The 15,681-nt window shown below is 27.1% G+C and overlaps 2 protein-coding genes across 2 annotated transcripts in view; both read right to left on the reverse strand.

The window, feature by feature from the left end:
• Positions 1-15,681, reverse strand: part of LOC127282524 (3-ketoacyl-CoA thiolase, mitochondrial) — a 208,842-nt gene that overhangs the window by 12,280 nt on the left and 180,881 nt on the right. The gene's annotated exons all lie outside the window — the stretch shown is intronic.
• Positions 1-15,681, reverse strand: part of LOC127282517 (E3 SUMO-protein ligase RanBP2-like) — a 28,928-nt gene that overhangs the window by 7,306 nt on the left and 5,941 nt on the right. Inside the window, exons 4-10 of the mRNA XM_051306789.1 lie at positions 13,435-13,747; positions 9,760-13,259; positions 7,501-7,575; positions 7,068-7,210; positions 6,772-6,975; positions 5,788-6,508; positions 439-2,259 (exon numbers count right to left, since the gene is read on the reverse strand). Of these exons, the coding sequence (XP_051162746.1) occupies positions 439-2,259; positions 5,788-6,508; positions 6,772-6,975; positions 7,068-7,210; positions 7,501-7,575; positions 9,760-13,259; positions 13,435-13,747 (6,777 nt within the window). The remainder of the gene's footprint in view (positions 1-438; positions 2,260-5,787; positions 6,509-6,771; positions 6,976-7,067; positions 7,211-7,500; positions 7,576-9,759; positions 13,260-13,434; positions 13,748-15,681) is intronic.

The raw sequence follows: 15,681 nt of genomic DNA on the forward strand, positions 1-15,681 counted from the left end.
AATAATTCGAGAATACCGCCAAAGAATTTAGAAGAAAGTTCTGAACAAAAAATGTACAGCGCACTTTTTGATTGGTCCAGTGGATGCTGAGCTACATTCATAATAATTTTGGAAAAATTTGCGAAAAATTAAATTCCCGAGATAATCGTTCGGGAATACCGCCAAAGTAGTTAGAAGAAAGTTCGGAACAAAAAATGTATGGCACACTTTTTGATTGGTCCAGCGGATGCTGAGCTAGGTCAATATAAATTTTGTGATTTTTTAAAACTGAGAGATAATCGCTCTGGAATAATACGGAAGTCTTAATCTGGAAGTTGTATTCAAAAAAGTACCCTGTCAATTTAAATTCTAGACTATTTCCCGGTTTTTTCCGGTTAGTAAATACCTTGAGATTTAAAAGATTATTAAAAAAAAAAAAAAAAAAAAAAGATAACATACCTTTTTTGAATGCATTTTGATCACTTTGAGCAGCAAGTGCCGAGAAAGAAACCGCATTATCCGTTGGAAGGAAATTAACTTTCTCTGATGAAGCATCATCAGTTTTCTTTGCGCCAAATGTACTGTCCGCTTGTTTACTACCAAAAATACTATTATTCGTACCGGATCCAAAGCCACCAAGTATTGGTGTACCACCAAATCCACGAACTGGAGTTGCACCAGAAGTTGGCGCATTTTTTAAAGTAGAAAACGAAAGCGATGAGGTAGCCGCATTTCCAAATACTGGCGTTGTTGTTCCTGTATTTCCAAATATTGACGTTGTTGTAGTCGTTGCATTTCCAAAAACACTCGGTGTTGTTGGTGTTGTTGCTGCCACTGTTGTATTTCCAAATATTGTCGACGCTGCTGCTGTTGTTGTTGTTGTTGTTGTTGTTGTTGCATTTTGTGAAAATCCCGAAAATAATGTTTTACTTTGCGCTACAGTCTCATCAGTATTTAATGAACCCAATGGGGTTGTAGTTTTCTGCGAAGGAGTAAAACTATTACCACCAAATATTGAGCCAGTAAATGGTTTTGAGCCAAAAATTGGATTAGCATTTGTATTTGAACTATTTGCAAAACTAAATGTTGCCGCAGCTGTTGACGTTGGAAGTTTAGTTGAAGGACTACAGATATTTTGTTTCTCCAATAATGTTTTTTGCAATGAATCATCATTTTTCTTTTCAATTGTCGATGGTGCACCAAACACTAAATTCGCTGACGCTTTCTCAACAATCGTTGGACTTTCTACTTTACCAGAAGTAGTTGTCGATAGATTACCAAAAAATCCGCTACTTGCCTTATTTATCGATCCTGAGAAACTAAAGAGATTAATTTTTTCCGTTGTTTTTTGATTTTGTTCCGCTTTACTGAAATCAAGTGCTTTTATTGGACTTGAGTCAATTGATTTATTAACGAATAAAGGTATCTCTGGTTCACGACAACCAATACAACCGGGACAATCATCTTTATATTTATAAGAATAGAAATTCTCGGGTAATTTTAATTTTTGTGCCTCTTCTTTTTCTTGTTGCGATACTTTCAATTCGTAAATAATTTCAATATCATTTGTTTGTGGTTTAATTGTTTTTATTGTCGATTGATTGTTTAAATTTTTTTCACCCTTCAATGCATTGTCTATTGATGTTTTAAATTCTTTGGCAATTTCTGGTGTTTTGAAACGACAGGCAAATTGTGAATATTCAATTTCACCTTCACTGTAATCAGCGGCCGACCATGTCCATGTTTTTTCATCTCTCACAGTGATGTCAATGTCTGATGTTAATGCATGATTTAAACAAAGTTTTAATATTTGATCACGTCTCATTATTAAACGTAATTTTTTTGTTTCATTGTGCTTTAATAATTTAATATCGCCAATGCCACGCTCTTTCCATTCTTTGGTATTTGTATCGAATCTAAAGAGTTTTGCACGATGACTGTAAATTATTTCCTCATTTTCCTCGCCAGTTATTACGTCAACTTTTTCAGGTAATGGAATTACTGGCGCAAAATAAATGTCATCACTTTCAACAACTTCATCTTCACTTGTCTCACCACCAGCACCGACACCACCTGGTGATTTAACATTTGGTTTTGCACTAAATTGAAAGTCAAATGATTTTCCTGGCGAACCAAAAACATAGGCTTTCTCTGTTGTTGTTGTTGGCGGTGTTGTTGGACGTTGTGGAATACCAAAAGTGAAATTTGTACTTATTGGTTCAGATTTTTTTGCACCACCAAATATTGTTGATATTGTTGAATTGACAGCATCACCGGCACCTAAAAATTTAATGAAAAATAAGTTTTTTTTCACATTATTTTAAGACAATAAAATAATGTTATTTAAAATAATCAAGTATTGTTAACAAATAGAACATTTAATATTTATTTAATAAGAAAATTGATATCTAATTTAAAACATATTTATGATTTTTCTTAATTCCTATGAACAGTATTAATATGTTCTAATAAGCTTTTTTTAATTAGATATTTTCTAAAAAAAAAAAAAACATCCTATGTTGAGCTGCTGTTATTCATAGGCAATTTAAAACTATAATAATTATAATTAAATTTAAAAAAAAATGATATTTCTAATTTTCTTAAATGTCCTTTACACTAGAAAAAAAATTTTACCTTTAATAATAATAAAATTTTTTACAAATTTACTATTGTAAAATTTCTATGAGTTTTACTTGATTACAAAGCAACAAATAATACAATTTCCACGATATGTATCTGTGCGATTCCAAGTGAGATTTTGACTTTTTCGGAGTAGGTTAACCGATTGCAATGAAACTTTGGAATTTTGTTATATATAGTAAGACTAATCTTTAACGTAAATTTCAGCCTAAAATATTTGTTAGTTTACGAGATTTGCAATAATAACAAAAAATTTTAAACTGCTATATCTTCCGTTCTAATAAACGGATTGAGGTCTACTTTTTTTTAAAATGTCAAGGAAAATGAGAGGAATAAATCTCTTTCAGAACATTTTTTTATAATTTTACAACTAAAAAAATTATTAAATAATAATTGAATAACTTTCGCGCGACTAACTAAAATTCAATCACTTAAACGCTAAAATGATCTTACCTGTGTTTTCTTTAATGTTCCAAAGGATTTTTATTGTAAATGTAAGTTTAACTTAAGAAATTTTATTAATTTATTAGTATAAACAATCGAGATTTCTGCTAGTTGACGTGCAGACGACATTGCGCACGCAGCATTCTCACATAGCCAATTTAGTCCACGAATCACGTCAGTTGGCTATGTGAGAATGCTGCGTGCGCAATGTCGTCTGCACGTCAACTAGCAGAAATCTCGATTGTTTATACTAATAAATTAATAAAATTTCTTAAGTTAAACTTACATTTACAAAAAAAATCCTTTGGAACATTAAAGAAAACACAGGTAAGATCATTTTAGCGTTTAAGTGATTGAATTTTAGTTAGTCGCGCGAAAGTTATTCAATTATTATTTAATAATTTTTTTAGTTGTAAAATTATAAAAAAATGTTCTGAAAGAGATTTATTCCTCTCATTTTCCTTGACATTTTAAAAAAAAGTAGACCTCAATCCGTTTATTAGAACGGAAGATATAGCAGTTTAAAATTTTTTGTTATTATTGCAAATCTCGTAAACTAACAAATATTTTAGGCTGAAATTTACGTTAAAGATTAGTCTTACTATATATAACAAAATTCCAAAGTTTCATTGCAATCGGTTAACCTACTCCGAAAAAGTCAAAATCTCACTTGGAATCGCACATCTAAAAAATCAATTTTTAAAAATAAATAAATATAATCACAATTAGATTCAATGAAAAATAAATGAAATTCGATTAAAGTCAAAATTTAATTCAAAAGAAAATTGAGTCAATTAACAATTCACGAAAATTGAGTCAAAAGCAAATTTGATTTCTAAAGGAAAATTCGATGAAATGTAAATTTTGTTAAATAACAATAATTAAAATGGAAAAAAATTTAAATTTGATTAAACAAAAATTCACTCAAATAAGAATAATATGTTAAATATTAATTAACTTTTAAATAACAATAAAAAAGAGGAAAAAAATTTTTTATTTTTAAAATATATTATAAAACGAATTTTAATAAAATTACATTTTATTTAACAAAAATTGAATAACATTTTTTTAATTCAAAAAAATTTTAATTTTTATAATAATTATACATTGAAACAAAAAAATATCAAATTTCAAAAAAAAATTGTAAATTGTAAATTTTTGATTAGTTTATAATAAATTTATTTGTAAATAAATAAAGAAAAATTCAAAAAAAAAAAAAAAAAAATTGGGTATATAAGAGGAAAAATTGAAAAAATAATAGAGAATTTTTTATGAATTCGCAAAAAAAATCAAAATTCTCAAAATAAAAAGAAATTTTGCGGGAAAAATTAAGAATTTTAGAAATCCTCAAATTAAAAAGGGAATTTGAGGAAAAATTTTGACAAATTTTTATCAATTCAGACCTCGGATCAACTTTAAGGCGAAAAAAAGTCGCTTTTTATTCCAAAAACATTCGAAAAAGTCAATTTTTTTATTTTAATTAAATTTAATTAATTAAAATTATTAAAAATAATTTAATTTTGTAAGAGATATAGTTTAAATTTTTAGAAACAATTAAATTTCAGAAAGTTTTATATTGAAAATTTTTGAAAGTAATTAAATTTTAGAAGATTTTAAATTAAAATTTTAGAAGTAATTGAATATCAAAAGAGTTCGAATTGAAATTTTTGAAAACTTTCAATTGTTGTAGATTTTTTATTAATTTCTTTGAATTTTGGATAACATTTTTTAAAAGCAATTGTACTTTCAAAGATTTTTTTCAATTCAGATTTTTGAAAATAATTGAACTTCAAGTGATTTTTAATTGAAATTGTTGGTAATTGTTGTTTCTGAACAATTTATTAAAAATTTTTAATTAAAAAATGCTTTTAGATAATTGAATTTTCAAAAAAGTTTGAGGGAAATCGTTAAAAATAATTGAATTTCGAAAGAGTAGTTGTTGAAATTATTAAATTTCAGAAAGTTTTAGATGGAAAATTTTAGAAAGAATTCAATTTCTAATACCAAATAATGGAAGGAAAAAATATTTAATATTAATAATTCAATTTTAAGTTTCAAATTAAAAATTTTTTTAAATAATTGAATTTTATGTGATTCTGAATTGAAATTTTCGGTAATTTTATTTGATGATTTTTGTTTTTAAATTTTAAATAATTGTTAAATTTTATAAAAATTATAATTTGTAATTGATATCTTTGGTAATTTTATTTTTTGAAATTGCTTTTTTTCAGAAATTTAAAACAATTATTTAATTTCTTTTTTCAAATATCTAATTGAAAAATATTTTTAGATAATATTCAATTTTTGAAGAATTTCATTAAAATTATTGAAAATAATTAATTTAGAGAAGAATTTTATTTAAAAATTTGTTAAATAATTAAAATAAAGATCTGCTTTGTATACGAAAAAAGACATTTTTTGTGTGTAAAACTTTTTGTAAAAAATGTAGACTGATATTTAATAAATTCAAAAAAAAAAAAAAATATTAAAATTTACTGAAAAATTGTATAAAAATTTTTTAAATTAAAATAAAGAAATTCAATATTGTAAAAAATTGGAAAAATTTCTAAATTTTTTTTAAAAAAGTATGTTTTAGTACCACAAGGCTGAAAAAAAAGTATCCGAATAGTAGCAAATTATAAAAAAAAAAGTAGTAAATAGAAATTTTTTAGTAGATAAATGCAAAACCGGCGCATACAATAATGTAAATAAAAAATTGTTTACCTTTAGGTTTATTGGTACTCAATGTAGAAAATGAAAATGCACTCGATGCAGGTGAACTGATTGCAGGAGAATTGACTGCAGGTTCCTTATTTGTTTGTGGCAATCCAAAAGAAAATGGACTTGGAGTCGAATTATCAGAATTTGTACCAAAAATACTTGTCTTTGGTTTTGGTGGAATTGATGAATCTTTCGGTGAATCACACGCTGGACAATATTGATCATTACTTTTATTAACCATATAACATCCTTGACATGTCCATGATCCAACGGCGGGTTTAAATAATTCCGAAAGTGATTTTTGTCCGCTAGCAATTTGTGTTTGTACAACTGGTGGTGAAGTGATTTTTGTTTCTAATTTTTTCTCAACAACAGCCGGTGAATTACAAGCGACACATTTTGTTTGATCGGCATTATTTCGAACGTAACACATTTTACATTCCCAACTATCAGCTGCTGGTTTAAATAAATTTGAGAGTGAATCTTTTGAATCTTTTTTCTCAATAGCCGGTGTATCACAAGCAATACACGTTGTTTTATCTGCATTATTTCTAATGTAACACATTTTACACTCCCAACTACCAGCACTTGGTTTGAATAAAGTTGATAGTGATTCTTTCGATTTATCAACTGGTTTATTTTTTTCAACTGTTTCACTCGCGTGTTTTGAATTTTTATCCAACGATTGCTGATAACTTTGAACTGATTCCAAAAATTTTTGCGCCTGTAAATTAAAAAAAAAAACAATTAATAATTAAAGTTGATAAATTTGTCTTTATTTCTGGCTTCACAGCATCAAATTTTCTAAAAAAAAAAAAAGGGGAGGAATAGGGAAAATTTTATTTGAAAAAAGGGGAAAAATAGGGTAAAATCTAAATATATATTTTTCTCAACCAAAATGCTTTAAAGTTGTTTAAATTTTTTTTTTTAAATTAATTGAATAATTAAAAATTATAAGTTTTAATAAATTATTGAAAATTGTCTTACCAATTTATGAGATTTAAATGTTACGGCGAATGAATCTGGTTTCTTAGTTTTTTCATTTGGAATTACCCAAGTAATTACTGTGTCACTAGTTGCTCTAAAGGAGAATTTCATGTCGCTTGATATTTGTTGATTGCAGCAAACTTTTGTATTATTTGCATTGAGCATTAAGAAACGCAATTTAATTGTATTCATATTGAATAATAACTGGAAAATTAAAAATTATTCGTCAAATTAATATTAAGTATAGTAGATAATATTTTTGCAAAAATAATATAGTTTTCATTTTTTTTACTTACGTTTATTTGACCTGATCCCTTATCTTCCCAAGTGTTACTGCTATTATTCAAATGCATAAGACTAGCTTTTTGTGTGAATACAGACATTTCACCATCAGCGATATTTGCTTCATCAGTTCCTTTTGATAGATTTGCATCTTCAACTATGGATAATTATTATAATATTATACTTAATTACAAATCATTTCATTTAATAGAAATTGTAAATAAAAAATTGTATTGGATTTATTAATTTTTAATTTAATTTTTACTTAAGTAGACTACAGTAATATAAATGAATTAAAAAATTACGATATTTTAATTTTAAAATAAAGAATTTTAATATAATTATAATTTTTAAAAAATGATTAACAAAAAAATTTTCCATTTTAGATATTTGTTGCAATTACAAATTGTTACAAAAGATACAAATCTTTAAAAAAATGAAACTTACCAGTATTAGCTGCAGGACTACTAGTTGCAGATGTATTTGGAAATCTGATAGTCTTAGCACCTCCAAATATAGTTCCTGAAACAACATTTTCTCCTTATTATTATTATTATCCTGATTATTTTTTAAAAAAACTATCTATTGTTAAATTTCGATTAACTTTTTGTTTTTGGCACAACAGTAGGAGCGTATGATTATTCTATAAAAATGATTTTTCACATAAATTTTTACTTTAAAAAATAGCATTTAATACAAAATTTTTTTCAAACGAATGTTTACTCAACGGAATTTTCAAAGTACCGAATTTTTATTTTACAAAATTTCTCTTTACCCAACTGTTTCTTGAAAAGAATTCTAATTTAATCTATTTTTAATTTATTAGAATTCTCAGTAGAATTTTAAGTAATTCGAATTTTTAAATCCTAGAACTTAAAATCGGAAGCTTATATAAAATATTGAGTATTTTAAAACAACAATTTTAATTAAAAAATATCCAAAAATTCAATTATTTTTAAAATTTGTAACTAAAATTCTTTGCTAAATTAATAATTTCAATCCAATTATTCAAAAATTCAATTAAATAAAACATTTTTTTAATTCAAAATTCTCTAAAATTTAATTACTGTTTGAAACTTTGTTAATAATTTTCAGCAATTCTAATTTACTGAAAATTTTAATTCAAAATCTCCTGAAATTCAATTATTATTATTAAAAATTTTTATTCAAATTTTTTGTTGAAATAATTATTTCTAATAACTTTAATCAAGATATTGGCGTTTCAATTATTTAAAACATTTTTCAATTCAAAATACTCTAAAATTCAATTATTGTCTGAATTTCTGTTAAATTAGAATTTTTTTTTAAAAAAAACAGTTTGCTAAAGAGAAATTTTGAAAATAAAAATTTGGTAAAAAAAAATTTGCCAAATAAAAAATTCTATTGAGTAAAAGGTCGTTTAAAAAGAAATTATGTTAAATGCTATTTTGAAAAATGAAAATTCGTAATAAAAATAATTATATAAAGCAGTAGTTGACGCGACCAATAATAAATCATTAACTTGGCAAGCTTTTAGGAATCAAAAAATTAGCTAAAATTTAAAATTCTTGAATTCTGTCATTTTTAAAATTATTTTTTGAAAAAAGTAGCATTTAGTGGCTTTTGGCCAAAATTAGTAGTAGAAAAAGTAGCCTTGTCGAAAGAAAGTATCAAAAAAAGTAAAAAAAAAAAAAAATGTATCACTTCGAAGTTTGAAATAGGTGAAAAAGTTGACAAAATTTGAAAAAAAAAATGGTAAAAAGCAATGCCTGTAAAAATCAAAATAAATCATACACTCCGATCTTAAGTGAAGGGACCGTTGAAATTTCAACCTTTACAAATTAAGACTGTTTAAGGTTGTTAATTTTTTTTTCTGACAATATTGATTATTTAAAACTGTAATATACTATAGATTGGAAATTGAAAAACAATTAATTCATTTATAATTTTTTAAACAAAACTCGAAATCTTCAAAAACTAAAAATTTTAACTTCTGTCGAAATTTTACGAACATAAAGTGAGCAACGTTTATGAAAAATGATTTTTAATGAAATAATTTTTTGCCCAAAAAATATTTGTTGTAGTTTTTATTAATCAAAAAATTATAAAAAAAAATATTTTTTAGGCAAAAAATTATAGAATTTTTTATTTTAAAAAATTATTATTTTAAAAATTGTTTATCATAAACGTTGCGTACTTCAGTTTCGTCAATTTTTATTATTTTTCATTGATGAATTTTTAAAATACTTTTTTCATAATTCTGAACAATCAATCGTATAAATTTGGAAAAAATTAATTTTTTTCAAAAAAATCAAATTTCTGAAAAATAAAAAAATTTGTTAAAAATGACTTTTCATTTTTCATAGTGAACTATGATTTCAAGGCTCTAAAAAAAATTTTTTTTTAAATTGTTACCCCTAAACCAAACCAATTATGTTTGGTTTAAATTTTATCAATTATTTCTTAAAAATTCAACTTCTAGAATTTTTATTTTTTTTATCGGCATTTTTTTTTTGTAGTCTTTTTTCATGATTCTGAATAATCAATCGTATGGAATTTTAAAAATTTTAATATTTTCTAAAAATAAAATTTCTAAAATGGTCAAAAAAAATGTTTTCTTTTTTAATTTTGATAATTTAGAATTAATTTCGATAAGTTGAAATTTTATCGGTCCCTCTTCTTAATACCCCTGTTAATTAAATTAATAATAAAATAATATATTTTCACCAGTTTGTGGAGATTCTGCCTGATTATCAACAGTAGCAGTAGCAGGAGTAGTATTATCAGCGCCTTTAACAAACGTAATACCACCAAGTGTTTGCGACAATGTCGTACTCGGTGAACTAAAACCACTATTACCAAATGAAAATTGTGCAAATGGATTAACTTTCGGTGTTTCTTCTTTTTGAATTTTCTTCTCCTTATCGTCGACAATTTTTTTCACAACAACTGGCTCCGAACTAAATGACAAACCACCAACTTTAATAACCGACGTATCAATATTTTTCATTTCCTTCTGTTCAATTATCTCTTTATTTTCTTTCTTTCCCTTTGCAGGCGATTCCGGTAACGATACAATTGCATTATCAAAATTCACCTTAAACAATTGTGCCTCTTCTTCAGTTTTAAATCGAATACACAATTTCTCCAATCTAACTTCCTCATCGGCAAAATCATTAGCCACCCAAATCCATGCTTTATTATTACTTGGCATTGATGATAATTCCATATCCTTTGTTAACATGTGATTTGCACATATTTTATGTACTTGTTCACGACGCATTAAAAGACGTACTTTGCCTTCGTTATTTTTTAATAATTTCACTTTACCAATACCACGCTCTTTCCATTCTTTATCGACAAAACGGAATAATTTTGCTCTAGCGCTAAATAATGTGGTTTCATTTTCCTCACCGGTTGTGACAACAACCTCCTCGGGTAATGGAATAATTGGCATAAAATCGGGTATTGGATCGTGTTCAATTTCAATGGAATGTTCTTGTGAATTATTAAGCGACGTTGACGATTGATTGGCAGCTTCAATGGATTTATTCATTGGCGATGTGATAGTTAGTGTTGCGGCCAATGGCGGAAGATTAACAGTTGTGGGAATTGTCGCTTGCAATGGCATTGAAATTTGATAACTATGTGGTGTTGTAGAAATTTGTGATGTTGGTATTGTTCCTAAACGATGTTGTGGTGGAATTGTGACACTCATTATTGGTTGAACTGATGGTACTGTCGTTGGTAGTGTATCAGATGATGTTATAACAACATTAACAGGCGGTGCTTTATTAACTGGAATATTTTTTACAATTTCTTTTGATTCAATTTTTTGTATTATCGGTTGTTGAAGGGGTAAATGTTGATTGGCAACTTGCGCCTGGGGAAATAGAGCCTGCTGAAGAATACTGTCGGGTATTTTTGGAATTTGATTCAATGGATTTTCAACAGGTAAACGGGGATATATTTGCGGTGGTACAGGATAGACATTTGCTGCATAAAGTGATGAATGAAGATTAGGATCGTTGAATGGCAATGCACCTTGATAATAGCCAATTGCTTGTCCCTGTAATGTTGCCGGTGGATAGACAATATTTTGATAGGGATGTCGTTGTGATTGAGCAAAAATATTATTAGTCATTGATGTTGTTTGCTGTTGGGTATTTTGATTTTGATAATTATACTCCCCGTAGTCCTCGTCATTGAGAAAATAAAGATCCTCTTCTAAATTATGTGGTTTTTGTTTTTGTGTATCGAGACGTAATTCAGCGACTTCTTTTCTCAGCTCTTCGAGTTTTACCATAACATTTTGATTTGATTCCATGAGGGCTTTGTTTTGATCCATTACCGTTTGAATAATATTGTCCTTGATGTGCAAAAGTTGACGAAATTGTGCATCGAGTCTCTCGGGACTTGGTCGTGCTTCAATACGATTTCTTGATAATTCGAGAACATCTTGATGTGGCATTCGACAGGGTGTACTCGATTGTTTTGGTGTTCGATGATGATGATGATGATGATGATTGTTTCTTTGCGAGGAGTGTAAAAATTGAACTGTATTATCCAATGATGTATTTATTATTGGAATTTCCTCATTACTGTGAGCTGATGAATAACTATCCTCGGATAAAACATCATCATTTCTTATTCCATTGCGTGAAATATCGGGATCAATTCTTTTTAATTCATTCTCAATGTCTGCGATATAGGTGACAAGTTCGGAATTAAGAGGATGTTTTGTATCAACTTCGGGACTTCTTAAACGATCAAGTGTTAAATAAAAGCAACTACGTGCTTTTGTCAAAAGAATTCCGTGTTGTGATCTTGTTTCCGATGTGAGACTTTCTTTTGATAAACAATTGACAAGATCATCGGCGAGTTGTTTGTAAATTTTTCCCTGTTCAAATGATGCTTCGGGACATTTGAGAATTTGCAGTGAATCAATTGCTCGTTCATATTCTTTATTTCGCACATATCTTTGAACGAGAATTAATTGTCCCTCCTCCATTGCTTTTGTTAATTCTGAACGATTCATATCTTTACCTTGATAGTCAAATAATTTATTGTTACTCGTACGGATTATTTGATTATTTTGTAATCTCTCAATAAGTGGAATTGCAGTTGACCAATAGAGTTCACAACGTGCTTCAAGCGCTGGAATATCACTGTGTTCAGGATTTTTATCAATTAATTCCTTCATTCGCGAATGAAATATTCTTGCGAGATGAATTAAAATATTTGTATGCAATCCATGATTTCCAATGCAACGTACAACTTCTAAACCACGTTGTATTTCTTGACGAATTTCACCCATATCATCATTTATTGTCATATCTTGTCTACGATACATTTTGTAAGCATTGTACCACCATTTCTCCTGTACTGATGAGCACAATGTATTTGTAAGATCAGCGGGTAATGTTGGTAATCGTTCGGGATTTAAAAAACTACTGCGTTGTTGTTCTTCAATTGTAATGTAACTACATAAAATTGCAGCATTTAAAAATGCATCAATATCAAGCCGACACAATGAATCGGGAGCACTTTGATTTAAATTATAAGTTGAAAATTGTAATTCTGGAAATAAATGACATATCTGCTGTGGATATTGAGAATTTTTTTTTACTATATTTCGTGAACGATTTGTTAAACCAAGCCAAATTTGATGATGTAACGATGCTGGCCATACTTCTTCGGATATTTCGTCATATTTTTTAAGCTCATTTTGTGAACAAAGTCTTAATGGAGAATTTGCCACTTTATGAGTTGTAAAATAAGATGTTTTATTCTCTGAATGTAGTCGACTGATAAAAATTCTTTGAAATATTCGTTCTCTCCATGTGCCTGTTGAAAATTTATCAATTTTCTCCAATAAACGATTTGGTTCATCGCGTGCATAATCTTGAAGTACATGACCAGATTGACTACATCGATATGAACCATCTTTATACCATAAATGAACTTGATTTTTACTGTCATTTTTTAAATGTACGGCCCATGGTGAAGTGGAATCAATTGGTGTAACATGTAATGCAGTGAGAAAAAGTGGTGCACATAAACGTCCCGCTTCACTCCAACTTCCCTGTTCACGTTTTGTTTTACGTAAAATTAAACATGCCACGTGAAAATGCAATTGTCCCCACATATGTGTAAACATGTTCTCCATAAAAATGGGATTTGTTGAAAAATTTTGTGCTTTTGCCTCATATAAAGATTGATCAAAACTGAAAATAAAAAAATTATTTTTATTATATTATTAAAAATACAAAGCATCCTCGGCAGGAGAGAAAGCAAAAAGTTGAAATTTTGTTTTTATTAAAAGTAAATTGATTTTGTTTTATAGTAAATGAGTAAAAAAATAAATAAATAAATATATTGCTATATAAATAAGAAACGTACTTGAATAAAGCCTGAGTAGCTTCAGATATAGATTTCTTTAAAATGCTGCCCTGCTCTTTGAGTGTTAGAGCAACAAATCTCTCCAATGAGGAAATATAAAATACCCAAAACGACCAGTCGTGCTTTCTGGGAGTTTTACATTTTGTTAATAAATCACATAAAACTTGATACCAAGAGACATCATCTCGGTGAAGTTGAGTTGTTTCAACTTCAAACGCATGTTTATACGCTTCGTCAAGTTTATTTTTTTCCATGTAATGTTTCAATAATTTCACACGTAATTGTACATCTTTTGGTCGCACCGATAATTCAGCTATAAATTATTTAATATTTATTAATTATTAATTATTTAAATCATTTTTATTATTATAATTATTAATTTAAGGTACATTCTAACCTCAATTTTTCGTAAAATATTTAATTGTTCTTTTTTTTAAATTAATTTTTATAAATTGCACGCCTCGGATCAACTTTAAGGCACAAAAAAAGTCGTTTTAAATTCCAAAAGAAATCGAAAAAGTCGATTTCTTTATTTTAATTAAATTAAATTTTACTTTAACTAATTAATGTTATTAGATATTAAATCCATTTTATTAATTCTTTAATAAAAATTATTCTATAGGAATATTATCAAGAAAATTTATTTTGAAAATCTCAGAATCGAAATAAGACAAATTTTCCAGATTTTAAATCAGTAGGTCAGATTTACAAAAAAAAAAAATTCTTAAGGTATTAGTCGCGCGCCGGCTCTAACCAAAAGTTTGTCTTGAGTCTGACTCAGTCTATGCTTAGCAAGAGGTATAGTTCTGAGTCAAACTTTTTGAAGGGTACAGGTAACTTCCACTCAGAGCGCCGCGTTATCGCACGTGTAGAACTAAAGTTTTGATCGCGGCAACGTCGCAATCTGAATATTATTAAAAAAAATTCAAATATGCTTCTTTAAAAGCTATTTTTGAATTATTTATGATTAATAATTATGTATATAAATGCTTAAACTTTTTAAAAGTATGAGACTTACTAAGAATAATTAATAATTACACGGAAAAAAAGAAAAAGTAACTTTTACTACTTTAAAAGTAAAATTGGACCTGTCCGAAGTTTCTGCGCATCTCTGGCAACTTTTACTCCAAAAATAGTAAAATTTACTTCAGAAATAGTAAAAATTACTACGGAAACAGTAAAATTTACTACAGAAATAGTCAATTTTACTATTTTTCGAGTAAAAGTTGCCAGAGATGCGCAGAAACTTCGGACAGGTCCAATTTTACTTTTAAAGTAGTAAAAGTTACTTTATTCGTTTTTCCATTTTTCTCCGTGTAAAGATGTGAATATTATTAAAAAAAATTCAAGTATGCTTCTTTGAAAACTAATTTTTAGTTATTTATAATTAATATTTACATCAATAATGTATTATAAATTGGTTTATAAAGTAAAAAATAAATATTTCATCAAAAAATGTTTTTATTTCTTAACTGTTGAAATATAACCAACCAATTTAACGTTTCTCATTCTTATTTTTCTTAAAATATATGATTTAATTTAAAAAATTAAGAATTATTTAATACTAATCTATGTTGTGAAATTTTAAATATATTATTTTTTTATTCTACTCTATGAGATATTCCTACTTTCTAACTGTGTACTTTGCATGATTTTGAATTTTGTATGCATTCGCGCGCTACAGCGTTGCCAAGTTTACTGCTTTCCAGCAGTGGAACTTCATATAATTTAAAATTTTGTTAACTTTCTCCTAATATATTTATAGTTTGGTACGGTCAAAAAATTTCAGTTTTTTTGTATGCATTCGTTTCATGAGAATGTATTATGTGGTAGTTTTATTTTAAAATCTGACGACTGGTTTTCATTTAAATAATTATAAAGCAAATTCCTTACATGCATTAGGTGCTCCGTCCATGTAAAAAGTATCAAGTTTGAAATGATATTTTAAAGCTTAGGAACGGTCAAAATCGATGGGATTGGTCTTATTTTGTAGATAATTATGTCAGAAACACTCATGCAAAATTTAAAAAATATCTGACGAAAATGATTTTACGCGACTAATACCTTAAAGTTTCATTTTGAAATTTTCACATACTGAATTTTTTTTTTAAATAATTCAATAATTACAGAAGATTTTCTTTTGATTTATGACAATTCAATTTTAAAGTTTCTATTTGAAACATATTTAAATAATTGAATTTTGGAAGAGTTACACTTGAAATTTTTAAAAATAATTCAATTACAAAA

Source organism: Leptopilina boulardi, unplaced genomic scaffold (assembly GCF_019393585.1).
Source record: "Leptopilina boulardi isolate dan_hultmark-lab unplaced genomic scaffold, ZJU_Lbou_2.1 LbouV2_300, whole genome shotgun sequence".
NCBI lineage: Eukaryota > Metazoa > Arthropoda > Insecta > Hymenoptera > Figitidae > Leptopilina > Leptopilina boulardi.